At 48.8% G+C, this 14,012-nt stretch overlaps 1 protein-coding gene across 5 annotated transcripts in view; it reads left to right on the top strand.

Moving 5' to 3' along the window:
• The window catches only part of KIAA1671 (KIAA1671 ortholog), a 186,211-nt gene that overhangs the window by 66,219 nt on the left and 105,980 nt on the right, over positions 1 to 14,012 (top strand). For all 5 annotated transcript variants that reach the window (XM_047697019.1, XM_047697021.1, XM_047697022.1 and 2 more), the window contains one exon: positions 5,154 to 5,288. In XM_047697019.1, coding sequence (XP_047552975.1) covers positions 5,154 to 5,288 — 135 coding nt within the window. The remainder of the gene's footprint in view (positions 1 to 5,153; positions 5,289 to 14,012) is intronic.

Here is a 14,012-nt window from a genome sequence, read left to right as displayed (position 1 = left end):
TTTTATTTATTTATATGAGAGAGAGAGAGAGAGAACATGAGCTGGGGGAGGAACAGAAGGAGAGGGACAAACAGACTCCCTGCTGAGCACAGAGCCTGACGCGAGACTCGATCTCACAACCCCACAGTCATGACCTGAGCCAAAATCAAGAGTCAGGTGCTTAACCGACAGAGCCACCCAGGTGCCCCACGAGTAGTTATTTTAGAAGGTGATCCCTGGTGGGATCCCACTGGAGAAGTGAGGCAAGGAACGGGGAGGCTGATGATAGCGGTGCCCCTGTGGGCCTCTGAGGCTCGTTCTCGCTGGAGACCTGTTGGAAGTGGCATAGATCAGCCCTGACTTGTTCTGTCCTAGGGGCAAAGAGCCTGCAGTATTTACTTTCCAGTTCCCTTCTGCCCTCGCCTAAGGCTATTTCTGGGGCCAGCAACATCCAGACTCGTCCATCCTGGCTGGTGCCACGCTCAGTGGTGGGGAGAAAACTCCCCTAGCAGGACACCATTGCCATTGGCACGTACTTGAGTTGTGGGTAGGGCGCCAAAATGTCAGCGGCGGATGTGATCATCTTGTACGGATGGAAAAAACCCAAACTCAGAGAAGTTAAGTAAATTGTCTTGGGTCACACAGCGCCAGATGACAGCCTAGGGCTTGAACCCAGGTCTGGAACAGCCTAGGGCTTGAACCCAGGTCTGGCTTGACACCCAGGCTTTCAAGTAAGCTCCTTGGTGGTGAACGAGGAACCTTGAATTTGAGGGAAAAAATCAGTCCCCGTGTCCCTCTCTCACCCACCCTCAGCATTCCTTCCATCTCATTAGTTTCTTTTCTGGTCCAAATTCATATGGAGTTTTCTTTCTGGAAATACAAGCAAACACGAACACAAATTCTTCTTTTTGCCTCTCTTTTCATCAAAGCGTGCATTCTCTAACAGGGGGTTGAAATTTTGATTGCATGTGGACGGAACCCACCCCGGCTTCTTAGACTGAGGGAAGGGCAAGCCTGTGCCTCAGTTTCCTCATCTGTAAAAAGAAAGTAGAGGGTCCAGCCTGGACAAGGATGTTGTAGAAATGAAACAGTGGGCTGATACCAAGACAGATCGTGACACAGAGGGTCACCTAAGGGTTTCCAGGTACCTCGTTCAGACCCGACTCTGCCGCTCACCAGCTGTGTGTGAGGCAGTGACCTTGCCTCAGTGGGGCTCCAATCCCTCACCAAAGACTGACAGAAGTTTCTGCCTGGCAGCTGTGTTGGCAGGCTGAATGGAGACGCAGCGTGGCCTGGGCCCCCAGTGGGCACGAGAGCAGGGCCACCCGAGGAGGGGTTCCATGAGGCGGTTACCGTGGGCACAGCGGGAGAAGGGGAGGACAAGGAAATGTGACACCTAATCCATTTGCCAGCACCTTGCTCAGGGGCCTGCTGGCGGCGGGAGAGTCAGGGTGGCGTGAAAGGGGCCTCTGGCCCAGCCTTGGATGCCCGCCCGGGATGCGCAGGCCCCAGGAGTGCTCGTTGTCAGGGGATCTGTTTTCTCACCGAGGGATTGGGAAGCCTTGGACCAGCTCCCTGTTTCCCTTCTCTCCTGCCCAACCAGCTTTGGTTCCTGACCTTGAAAAAAAATAAATGAAAACCGCACAGCAGTCCAAAATGTTGGTTGTTAAAAATCCAGACCTCACGAGAGTGTATAAGAAAGTGTACCCCTAGGCCCCTTTCCCTTCCCTGCTCCCCCTGATGCAGCCATTCTTTGTCTTCGAGATCTCTGGGGCTTTCCTACACTACAGAGTTGCGTGTCCGTCTCCGGACATCTTTATTTGTAATTGTGTTTTCCTTACTGCAAAAGCAGTGGACGCTTGTGTGAAGTTGAACGTGTTCTGGTAAGCATACAGTTTGGAATGAGAAGCTCCCCTAAATAATAAGTGTGGGGTGCAGCCTTCCAGGCCCATCTGAGACTCCTCCCGCCCCTATTGTGCCTAACTCCATGGGTAAGGAAGCCCAGCCAGGTACAGAGAACAGGTAAATCACCTGTTGTCTTATGGAAACATGGCAGTATCCTAGAGACAAACTTACATCTTGCTTTCTTTAACTTAACAGTAAAAAACACAAAAACAAGACAAAACAAAACAAAACAAAACAGTGTGTAGACATTTACTTTATTATTTTCAGGGGCTGCCAAGTATTTTATTAAGTGACTAAGCCCAAACTTTTTTTTTATCCAGACACTCGTTGATGGGTGTTTGGGTTGGTTGGAGTTTTTGTGTCAGAAACGGAGCTTCAGGAAGCATCACGGTGCAAGCCTTTGCTCCCCTGGATCAGGTTTTCTGGATTCACAACCAGTGCTGCCTATGGACCCGGGTGTGATTGTACTTAAAGTGATCCCCGCCCTCCACCTCTTTCTCTCTTTTTCTTTTTCACTTAAGAAGCATTTATCAAAACTTTGTCCCAGGCCCGACTGCAGTATTCTATTTAATTAACTGGTTTATTTGAGTTTCAAAAGAGGGAACGTTTTCCAGAGGCTCCGAAAATACTTAAAGGCGTGGAGTACCAGCCCCCTTGTCCCCCTCTCACCCATCCTTAGCATTCCTCCCATTCTACGACCCCTTAGCTGCTTTTCTAGTCTGTATTCATGGAGACTTTCTTCCTGAAAATATAAGCAAATGTGAACACAGATGCTCTTTTTTTTTTTTTTTAAGATTTTATTTATCTGAGGGGGAGCACAAGCAGGGGAGAGGCAGAGAGAGAGAGGGAGAAGCGGACTCCCCGCTGGGCAGGGAGCCCCATGTGAGACTTGATCCCGGGAGGTTGGAGATTTATTGTGAAGCAATGTGTGGTCGAGCCACTGGCCCAGGGCCTGATGTGAAGGAGGTTGGAGGGAATCAGAGAGAAGCACCTCGAGACCTCTGCTCATTTACTACATTTAATAAATGGACTCACCTTGTCCCAGGCCCCACTGTAGGCACCTGGGCTGCTGGGAGGGACCGGCCCACTGTATCAGGCCACGCAGTGCAATAAGGCAGCCACCAGCCATATGTGGCTCTTTCAGTATAAATTAAGCAAGAGTAAAAATTCAATTCCTCAGTCCCACGAGCCACATGCAAGTGCTTAAAAGCCACAGGTGGCTCATGGCAAGTGTATGGTATAGCCCAGAGAGAGAATGTGTTTGTAATGACAGAATGTGCCAGTGGAGGGCTCTGGTCCAGGAGGCAAATAGACCTCAAGTGAGTGAGAGGAGTAAGTCCTGGGGAGATAGAAGAAGAGGTGATAGGGAGGTGACTCTGAGACAGTGGACAGGGGAAGGTCTCCTTGGTCCCGTGGATGCTGGAAGGGTGCCAGTGGGCACAGGGGGCCAAGGCCAGAGCATAAGGGAGCCACAGATTTCCAAGGCTCCCTTGGAGCCTTTCCAACGTACCATTGTACATTCTACCAGCAGTAGGTGAGGGCTGATTTCTCTACATCCTTTGCTAACACTTACCTGACTTTTTGATTCTAGCCATCTTCCTGGGTATAAAGGTATCTCATTGTGGTTTTGACTTGCCTTTTCCATGACCCATCTTCCCATGTGCCTATTTGACCATGTGTGTCCCTTCTTCATCTGTTCAGATCCTTTGTCCATTCTAAATTGGGTTATTGTTCTTTTTATTATTGAATTGTCATTACTCTTTATATATTCTGGACACAAGCGCCTTAGCAGACATAGGATTTGCAGAAATTTCCTCCCATTCTGTGGGTTGTATTGTTCGCTTTCTCGATGGTGCCCTTTGAAGCACAAAAGTTTTTCATTTTGATGAACTCCAGTTTATTTTTCTTTGGTCATTTGTGCTTTTGATGCCATATCTGAGAAACCACTGCCTAATCCAAGGTCATGAACATTTACACCTGGTGTGTTTTCTTCTGAGGGCTTTCTAGATTTTGCTCTGGCCTTGAGGGCTTTGATCTATTTTGAGTTGATTTTGATTTATGATGTGAGGTTTGCAAGCATATTTCGAAGGCAGAGTCTCAGCTTCGTTGATGAGGTGGAGAGAAGTAGAAGAATGGAGGGCGACCTGAGGATCTTGGCTGGCGCAGCTGGGTGAGGGGCAGGACCGGGGAGGAGCAATTTTGGAAGGAAGGGGGCCCATGAAAGCTGAGATGAGTGTGTGCAGGGTGGGGGTATGTGGAGTTTGTGGTGGGATCTGCAAGTCAGGGGGTCCCAACATGGACAGACAAAATTGGGAGTTGTCTGTGCACGGATGTGATGTATTTAAAGCAAAGCAGTGTTGAGAGAGATCCCTGCGGGAGTGATGGAGCAGGAAAAGATAAGGTTCTAAGGCTAGCCCTGGATGAACAGACATCCCTTTGAGATGCGGGGAGGCTGAGAAGGAACAACCAGGGAGGAAGGAGGACACAGAGGGTCTCATAAGGCATCAAACACAGAGTCTGCGAGGCAAGGGATCCAGAAGCCAGCCTTGTTCTTTACTCATATTGTGTGTTCTTAAGCAGATGCCTTCCCTCTCTGGGCCTTCCTTTCCTTACCTGTGCAGGGGGAGTGTGATACATATGAACTACAAATTACTGGCCTGTGAGTGTGTCCCCTGTATGTGACTGGCTGGGACAAAACCACAAGATTCAGACTAGGATATCTAGTACTGCCTTGTTCGCATATCACTTCTCTCTGTATCTGTGCTTCTGTGCATGTGTTTGCAGGCATGGAGAGGTGTCTGACATGAGGTCACCAAAAGTTACCAGTGATGGTAATGAGGAGGGCTCCCCAGGTACCAGGCATGGGGGAGAGGATCCTGAAGCAAGGCAGGTGCCCAGGACTCATGCACAGCACCCTGGTGGCAGCACTGTGTCACGCACTTCCCACGCGCAGCTCCTCCCTTGGTTCTCCCCTGAGCCTAGAAGCTGAACACTGTTATCAGGGGCCTTTCCCCACATGGTCAAGGCTCAGCGAGGTTAAGACACTAACATGAGGCCACACACAGTGATTAAGTGGCTGAGGCTGGCCTGAACCTCGACCCCACATACTACCTCCCATCAATAAGGTGGACCACCGTGGGATGGGGTTTCTGGCCCTTTTGTTTTCTATTTGCCCTTGTAGGCACAGAATGGACTCTCTGGCTGTGACCTATTCTTCCTGTCCATGGAAAAGCACCAGTAAAGTCCTCTGCTTGTGTTCTGTGCCTCAGGTGCTGCCACAGAACCTGGAGAAGGAGGATGCCCTGCCAGACAGGGAGCAGCCACTCTGGCTGGGGTCTCCCACAACCTTGGGCCCCCGGAGAAGCCACAGTTTATGCAAGGACAAGAGGAGTGGGCCCTTTGTGGTGAGTGGTGCAGGCGCGGACAGACTGGGACTCGCGTGGGGTTGTTAGGCATCAGACTCTGCTGGGAATGCGGTTGTGTGGACAGTCCAGGCTGGCCCAGGGGCTCGAGGAGGCCAAGGGAGCACAGGTGCCTGTCCAGGAATCCGGTGTTGCCAGACTGGCTGCGCGGTGATTCTTGATGGGGAGGGTGTTGGTGGCTCTGCCTTCATTCCTCTTGGGTTTCCGGTCCAATGCAGAGAGGTAACCCCAGGTGCCTGGCATGGAGCAGAAAAGAACATGCCCTGGGGTCTGAAAGTTCTGGGTTTGAGTCCTAGCACTGCTTCTCTCAGTTTCTTTTAGCAGCTTACTTCTTTGTACTTTGGTTTCATTATCTAGAAAACAGGATCCTGATTTCTGTTTCTTTTGCACCAGTGAGTTAATTTAACTAAGCTGGTCCTGGAGCCAGATCTCCAGGGCTCAGACCCTAGCTCTGTGTGCAGACAGGTGTTGGGCCTCAGTCTCTTCATCGTGAAATGGGGATAATAATAGCATCTACTTCACGGGGTTGTTGTGGGGCTCAGAGGAGATAAGGCGGCAAGAGTTCAGCATGATCCTTGGTGCATAGGAAACACTTTCACGAGAGTTACCATTACCATTGTTGTTACTCTTCTTTTTCTTCTTCTTCTTATTATTCTTGTCCCAGGCCCCATGTGGGGCATCATCTCAGATAGGAATTTCTTTAAGGAGGTAACCCCAGTCCTACTCATGAGGTCATTTGGATCACAAGCTCCATGCATTTCAAGGGTATTTGTGCCTGGTCTTGGATTGGGAGACAAGGGATCCTGTAGCATCAGAATCCTAAATCCTCTGGTTTTTTGGTCATGGGCAAGAAACTCCACTTTCTCAAACCCCCGTTTGCTCCTTTGCAATATGGCTTGAAGACGATGCCCTTGGTAGGGGCAAACGTCTTGATGGGCAAACGTCTATGCCAGCATCGGCGGGGAGATGGCAGGGCTGGGGCCACAGAGCCAGAGCAGAAACGCAGACCTCGGCTAGCCATCCACTGAGCAGCCCCGGAAAGCCTCCTTGGGTGTTGAGATCCCAGCCACAGACGTGCTCACATTTGAAACCTGCTTGGTTTTCTTTGCTTCTTTTCCACTGATTTCTTCCTGACTCTTTTCTCATTGCCTCCCAGGCGGCACCGACTCAAGCTTATCTGATTGTACTTGAACTTTTGTGTGTGTATGCGAAGACAGAGGTTATGGAGAGAAAAGCATTTTTTTTTTTAAAGATTTTATTTATTTATTTGACAGAGAGAGATCACAAGTAGACAGAGAGGCAGGCAGAGAGAGAGAGGGAAGCAGGCTCCCTGCTGAGCAGAGAGCCCGATGCAGGACTCGATCCCAGGACCCTGAGATCATGACCTGAGCCGAAAGCAGCGGCTTAACCCACTGAGCCACCCAGGCGCCCGAGAGAAAAGCATTTAAGGCCTGTCTTTTTATAGTCTCTGCTTGCTGGCATCCTCCCTGGTGGCCCAACTCCCTCTTCCACTCTCTGTAATTGAGGAGCCTTTGTCCTTGGAGTCCCCAGGTGGCTTGCCTTGGCTCTGTCCTTGCAGCTTCCTGAGGGCCCTGCCCTGTTGCTTCCTGCTTGTTTATCTTCTCCTATGTAGGTGGGAAGGGTGAGGGCCTCAGACCTCCTTTCCCTACCTTGAGGACTTACACCTGCAATTCCAAGGAGTGGCCACCAGGGGGTGGTAGCGTCCGACTCACTTTAACGGGGCACCAAAAGCCTCACTCCAGGGGCCCTCAGCCTTGGGCTCTGGAGGCTAAGTGGCTTCCAACTCTGGCTCTGCCACTGTGTGACCTGGGATGAGTGATCTGATGGACCTCAGTGAACCTCAGTTTTTTCTTCTGTAAAGTGAGGATGGTCCTTTCTGGCCTCAAGGGCATTTCTCTGAACTCACTCAGCACTCCGAAGAGGGAATCCTCAGCAAATGCTGGGGCTGCAGTGATAGCTTTTCCATTCTACCTCCCCTGCCTCCTCTACTCTCCCTTTGCTTCAGCTCTCTCATTGTAAGAGGGGAAACCGAGGCCCAGAGTTAAGGCCTGACTTAAGGTGACTGTCAGGTGAGGACCTGGGTCCTGAGCCCTCAGCCCTGCTGGCCGCCTCTATGCCTCTGGAAGGCGGTCAGACCCGTGTTTTGTACTTCCTGACGTGCTTGGTGGGGGAGTTCCCCCATAAATGGGGTCTGCTGCTCCCATTGCTCTCGATTAATGACTTTGTGCTGCTGGTTTCCATTTAGGTTCAGGTTCATCTCCATTTTTTGAGATTGTGTCTCAGGACTTGTCCATCCCTGCTCCAGTCCTCATGTGAGGAAGTATGAATCCCATGTCGTAGAGGAGGAAGCTGAGGCTCAAAGAAGTTAAGCCACTTGCCCAAGGCCACGCAGCATGTGGGGGAGCTGGGATGGAAACCAGGCATTTTCTGCTTCCATCCTGGGACCTGGGCCCTTTCTGCCACAAAACTGTGTCTTTGGTCTGCTGACAGCCCCTGCCAGCCCCTCTCTGGGCCTGTAGCACTTGGCGCATCAACTCATGAGGAAAAGACAACCCTGGCCCTGGGGGGTGAGAATATGGTATTTGTTCAGCCCAGGGTTGGCCGCCAGCTCTTCTGCCGTGGTCGCCCTCTGAAGGGTGCCTGGGACTTGCCAGGGCTGATGCTCTGCTGATATGCATAGCCATGCCCACACCCGGCTGACCCACAGGCTGGTCAGACCCTGAGTACGAGATCAGACCAGTATGGCCACAGCATTTAATAGAGGCAGCGAACAAGTGAGTTTACCACTCAGGGCCTCTCTTTTCCTCCTCCATAAAATCATAGGAATCATAGTAATAATAATGCCTAACAGCTTACGATGCTTGATATGGAAACTAGCATTATCCCCATTTTACAGATGGGAAAACTGAGGCTCAGAGCCATGAAGTACCTCTCCCAGGTTGGAGCCATGCCAAGATGATGTTTGTAGTGCACTTAGCACAGTGCCAGGTGACTGCCTGATAAACGTTAGCTGCTACTATCATATTGTTGTTTATTTGCTCTCAGTTTCTTTTTCTTCTACATTCTCTGGAATTGCTGCTAGTTGGAACAGGGAAGCACCTCCAATCTTAGGAATTTTTCTGCTGTTGAAGAAGCTGAGGCCTGGCAGGGGGAGGTGTCTTGTTCAGGGAGAGCCCAATGGCACTGGGACAGAGCTGGGACTGCAGATCACCTTTCCAACTACCTGGCTGGTGCTTGCTGCTCCCCCCCTTCCCTATTGCTTTCCGGGCTACACTTAATAGGACTTTGAGTCCTTGTGGCAAATCTGAGCCCTGTGCCAGGCCTCATCCCTCACCCATCCATGGATGGGTGCACCTTCCTTTCCCCCAGAAAATGAGCCTTTGGTCAGCACTCATGCAGGGATCATAAAACACAGTGACTCAGTTGTGGACCATGGCCTTGGGTCACAGTTTGCCCCAAAGGCCCCTCCCATGACTAAAGGTCCAGATTACCAGCTGTGGGGGTTCCCTGTCATGGGGCAGGTGGCAGACCTCTGCTAACCTCGAGAATGTTCTCCCAAATCTCCTAACCCTTGGCCAGCATTTGCTGGCTCATTTAGTGATGGGTTCATTCTCTCAGGGGCCCACTATGTGCTAGGCCCTGAATGAGGGGTACTGGAGGTTCTCCCAGTCCCCCTGGGGTTACAGTCCAGGGTTACCTGAAGATGGTCTAGGAGGGTCTAGTTAGGTAGAGGGGGAGGAGAGGAAGGGCATTCAGGAAGGAGGAATAGCATATGCAAAGGTATGGGGGTGGGGTGATGTAAGAGGCATGTTTGGGGAACATCAAATAGACCAGTTTGGCTGGAGTGGAGTGTTGGGGAGGGGCTCAGTCTTTTTTTTGGCAGATTTTTATCTGTATGTTCTTCATGCTGTGCTGGGCATTGCACCAGCAATAAATTGCACTAGTTACAAACAAGACACGGATACATAAGAAGGCAGATAAACAATTGCAATGGTTTCTAAGAACTCCTGTTCATTGAGCGCTTATTAGTGCTAGGCCCTGTATCAGGTGCTTTCTCAGCATTCTTTCATTTAATTTGTTCAAGGTTCAAAGCCTCTCAGAGAGCAGGCACTCTTGTTTGAAGTCTTGAAGGATGAACAGGTGTTTGCTAGATGGGTGTGGTCTGGGAAGGGATGGTTTGCCCCCATGGAGGGAACAGCTTGGGCAAAGGTTCAAGGTTGTGAAACTGTTTTACGCAGTGAATGTGATCTAGAGTCCAGGAGACCAGCTGGAGTCTTATAGACCTTGATGCATCTTCCGGGACACCCCCGTGTGTGTTTCAATGCCAAATTCAGACTCTTCCTACATCTCCCACTGAGGAAACCAGATGCTGGTTTTTGAAAGATGGCGCCACCTCCTGGCAGTTCAGCCCTCGTGCGCCATCTTTGTTCAAGGATCTGCCTGGAGTAGTTCTGAAGGTTTGAAAAGCACTTGAACCCAGTAACTTCATTATAGTGACTGGAGGATGGAGGGGAAGACCAGTTGGGATTCTAATGCAAGTCTTGTGAATGCAGTCAACTTGAATAAGAGGGAATTTGTGAAATGACTCCTAGTGGATATATTGTTGGTCTTGGTTAGATACTCTCTTTGCATTTCATTTGGTTGCCTAGGTATTCAAGTGGGAAGGGGAAAAGAAATGGAAGAGTCTATATGAACTGTTAGAAATAACTCATCAGAGATTATGCTAAAAACTAGCTGTGAATAAAGATTTGATGGTTTTTTATTTGTCCACGATATGGACTTTTCTCCCTATAATGTGTTGCTTGGCATTCCCCAGTTTGATGCTGGACCTGTGTTGATGTCATTTGAATTGAATGTTTCAGGAATGTGGCTCACTGGCTTAATTAAAAGGGCTAATTTATCACACACAGCAAGATGTAATGAGGTGGGTAGCTGTTGGCTTGGCTCAGCATCTCTGAGAGTCCCTTGGGCTTTCCCTCATGCTTTGTGCCTCATGGTCCCAAAAGGGCTGCCACTTTTCCAGGAATTAATTCCACTCTCTGGCAGGAAGAAGTGGGGAGTCAGAAGGGCCATGCTAGCTGAGTCTGCAAGGAAGCAAGAGCTTTCCCCAGAGCACCCTCCAGAAGACTTTCACTTACATGGTCACATGGCCACTGTTAGCCACAAGAGAGTCCGGGACAGTCAATGCTCAAGACTTCTGGCCTCCATCACAGAAGGTGGCTAAGTTGGATATGGCTGTTGGTCTTTCAACAAATAGCATTCTTTAGTACACAGTCTGAAAAAGAAAATGGGGACTGTCAAGTCCTTGTCAAGGAAGACTTGGCCTCCAAACCAGGATTCGAGATAAGAGAGTAAATCTATCTAGTGTCTGTATGATGTGATGTGAGATGGGTGCTGGGCACTGGGCCTCTGGGATGGAACAATTTTGCCCTCCAAGGCCTCCATTCTGCTGGAAAGTAGGGCTCAGAGACAGGAAGAAAGGCTAATGTGGAAGAGACAGGCTGGGTGGTAACTGGCTCAGAGGCCAGAGTGACCTTTCTTCCTGGGCGAGGCGGAAGAAGGATAACACGCCAGCTTTAGGATTGTGAGCGTGGAACCTGAATGGTGAGAAACTTGTTGACACCCTGTGCTCTTAGGAGGCTCAGGAATCCTGACTTGTGGCTAATTCCATTTGTTAATTGTTTCTTGTCTATCACTGCTGGGTTGAGTAATTTATGTCTCAACTGATTAAAGTTCCTTTTCTGGATTAAAACCAACCAGACCAGAAGGTTTCTGATTCCTAGGTCTTAAATGCAAATGCTTGATTGTGCCTGAGATCTTGTACTGGGGGTATTTTGTGTTCATATGTTTACCCAACTACCACCCACCCATTTATCAGCTGTCCATCCATCCTCCCATCCATCCATCCATCCATCCACCATCCATCCATCCTCCCATCCATCCATCCATCCATCCATCCTCCCATCCATCCATCCATCCATCCATCCATCCATCCTTCCATCCATCCATCCTCCCATCCATCCATCCATCCATCCTCCCATCCATCCATCCATCCATCCTCCCATCCATCCTCCCATCCATCGCCCAGTTATTTATATATACAAAGCTCTAAGGATATAAAGATGAATAAGTTAATTTCTGTTCTCAAATTGCTCCCATTCATAGACTATAAACAAGATATTATATAGTCCAGGATGATAAATACTAGTCATTTATTTATTCACCCACTCATTCATTCAACAGATATTTACTGAGCACCTACTGTGTGCCACACACTGTTCTTAGTTCTTCAGGTAGAGCAGTGAACAAGACATAAGAGGTTCCTGCCCTCCTGGAGCTCCTACTTCAGTGTGAGAAGATGGACATTAAATGAGGAGCCAGTCTCAAAAGAGAAGGATTTTCAGATGGTACCAAGTGCTGTGAAGAAAGTAAAATAGGGTGTTGGGAATCAAGAGTGGCTGAGGAAGAGGGTGTTGGAAGCTATTTCATTGCTAATAGGGGTTAGAAGGGATTCTATGAGGAGGTGACATTTGAGCTGAGACTTGAAAGGGGAGCACCTGGCCATGTGGAAGAATCAGAGGGAGAGCATCAGGCAGAGGGAAAAGCAAGTGCAAAGGTCCTGGGGCTTGTATTTTGTAGTACTACTCGTGGTGATGATGATTACAGTGACAACAATGATGGTGGCATTGGTGATAGAGTAGACTGTGAGGAGTAAGAGAGTTGGCAGAGTTCAGGTCACACTGTCTTGATGGCCATTGTAAAGGGGTTGCTTTGGGATTAGCACAGGCTGCTTTGGTAAGCACAGAGAAGGGAAGTATCATACCGTCTGGAGGAGTTCAAAAGAATGTCAGAGCCAGCGATCGAAGAAAGAATTAGCCAAGAAGGCCGTCAGGTTGGGGGAATAGCATGTGTATTCATAAAGAGGCATAGGAGAATTGGGGGTTTTCTGGGAGCTTTGAGGAGGGTTTACCTGGAGAGCAGTGGAGATGAGGCAGGAGAAGGCTGGCCAGGGTGGGGATGAGAAGACCCAGTCAGAGTCAGAACAAGGAACTTGGTAATAGGTCTGCCAGAGGTCCAGAAGAGCCCAGAGAGCAAACTTATTAACATACCACTGAAGGTGAGGCTTGGAGCTCCCCCTAGTGGACATTTTGAAGGGGTTGGAGAGGGTGAGTGGGAAGCAGGGAGATCAGGTTTATTCAGTTTCATTAAATATATTCACGGTGTTGTGTAGCCCTAACCACTCTCCGTTTCCAGAACTTTTTCTTCCTCTCAAGCAGAAACTCTGTCCCCAGTGAACACTAACCCTCTAGCCGCTTTCCCCAGCCCCTGCCACCCTCTGTTCTACTTCCTGCCCCTGTGAATTTGCCTGTTCTACGTACCTCAGATAAACGGAGCCATTAAAGGTTTGCTATTTTGTGTCTGGTTTATTTCACTTAGCGTAATGTCTTCAAGGTTCATCCCTGTTGTAGCAGGGGTCCAAATCTCCTCCCTGTTCAAGGGAGAATAATATTCCATTGTATCTCTAGTTCCCATTTTGTTTATCCATCTGTCTGTTGGTAGGCCCTTAGGTTGTTTCTACCTCTTGGCTGTTGTGACTAATGGTGCTGTGAGCACGGGTGTGCAAGTATCCGTCGGCGTCCCAGCTTTCAGTCCTTGTGGGTGCGTATGCCCAGGAGGAGAACTGCTGGATCATAAGGCAGCTCCTTCAGTCTCTGAGGAAGTATTAAACTATTTTCCACAGCGACTGCACCATTTTATGTTCTCACCAGCAATGCATGAGTGTTCTAATTTCTCCCCGCCCTCACCAACACTGGCTGTTTTCCATTTTGTGGTTTTGGTTTTGGTTTTTGATAGAAGCTATTCTAATGGATATGGAGTGATATCTCATTGTGGTTTTGATTTGCATTTCTATAATGGCTAAGGATGGTGAGCATCTTTTCATGTGCTGTGTCTTCTCTGGAGAAATGTCTATTTGAGTCCTTTGCCCATTTTGGAATTGGGTTGTTCTTTTTGGTTGCTGTTGAATTTTCTGTTGGAGTTCTTTATGTATTCTGGATACTAATCCCTTATCAGCTATATGGTTTACAAACATTTTCTCCTGTCTGTGGGTTGTTTTTTCACTTTCTTGATAGTGTTCTTTGATGCACAAACATTTTTTAATTTTGATGAAGACCAATTTATCTGCTTTGTCTTTCATTGCCTGGAAGATAATTTGTAAAATCAACGTGTAATATGCATACAGAAGAAAGGACATCTCTTAAACCAGCTGGCCTGGGTTTGAATCCCGACTCTGCTACTTAGCAGCTATGTGACCTTAAGCGGGTTAACATCTCTTCCTCAGTTTCCCCATCTGTAAAATAGGGGTAATAAGGGAACCTACTTATTAGAAATGCAATGAGGTTATGGGCAGCTGGATGGCTCAGTTGGTTGGGTGTCTGACTCTTGATTTTGGCTTGGATCATGATCTCAGGGTCATGAGATCGAGCCTTGCATGGGGCTCGGTGCTCAGAGTGGAGCCTGCTTGGGATTCTCTCTCTCCCTCCCTCTGCTCTCACACACACTCACTCAAAAAAAAAAAAAAAAAAAGTGAGAGAGAGAGAAAAGAAAAAGAAATGTAGTGAGATTAGATGAATTAATGTGCATAAGGCACTGTGAACAGTAGCGTCACTTTTTTAAGTTCTTACT

Source organism: Lutra lutra, chromosome 12, assembly GCF_902655055.1.
Source record: "Lutra lutra chromosome 12, mLutLut1.2, whole genome shotgun sequence".
Lineage (NCBI taxonomy): Eukaryota > Metazoa > Chordata > Mammalia > Carnivora > Mustelidae > Lutra > Lutra lutra.
The sequence above is the reverse complement of the archived record's forward strand: the minus strand, read 5'-3'. Positions and strand labels throughout refer to the sequence as shown.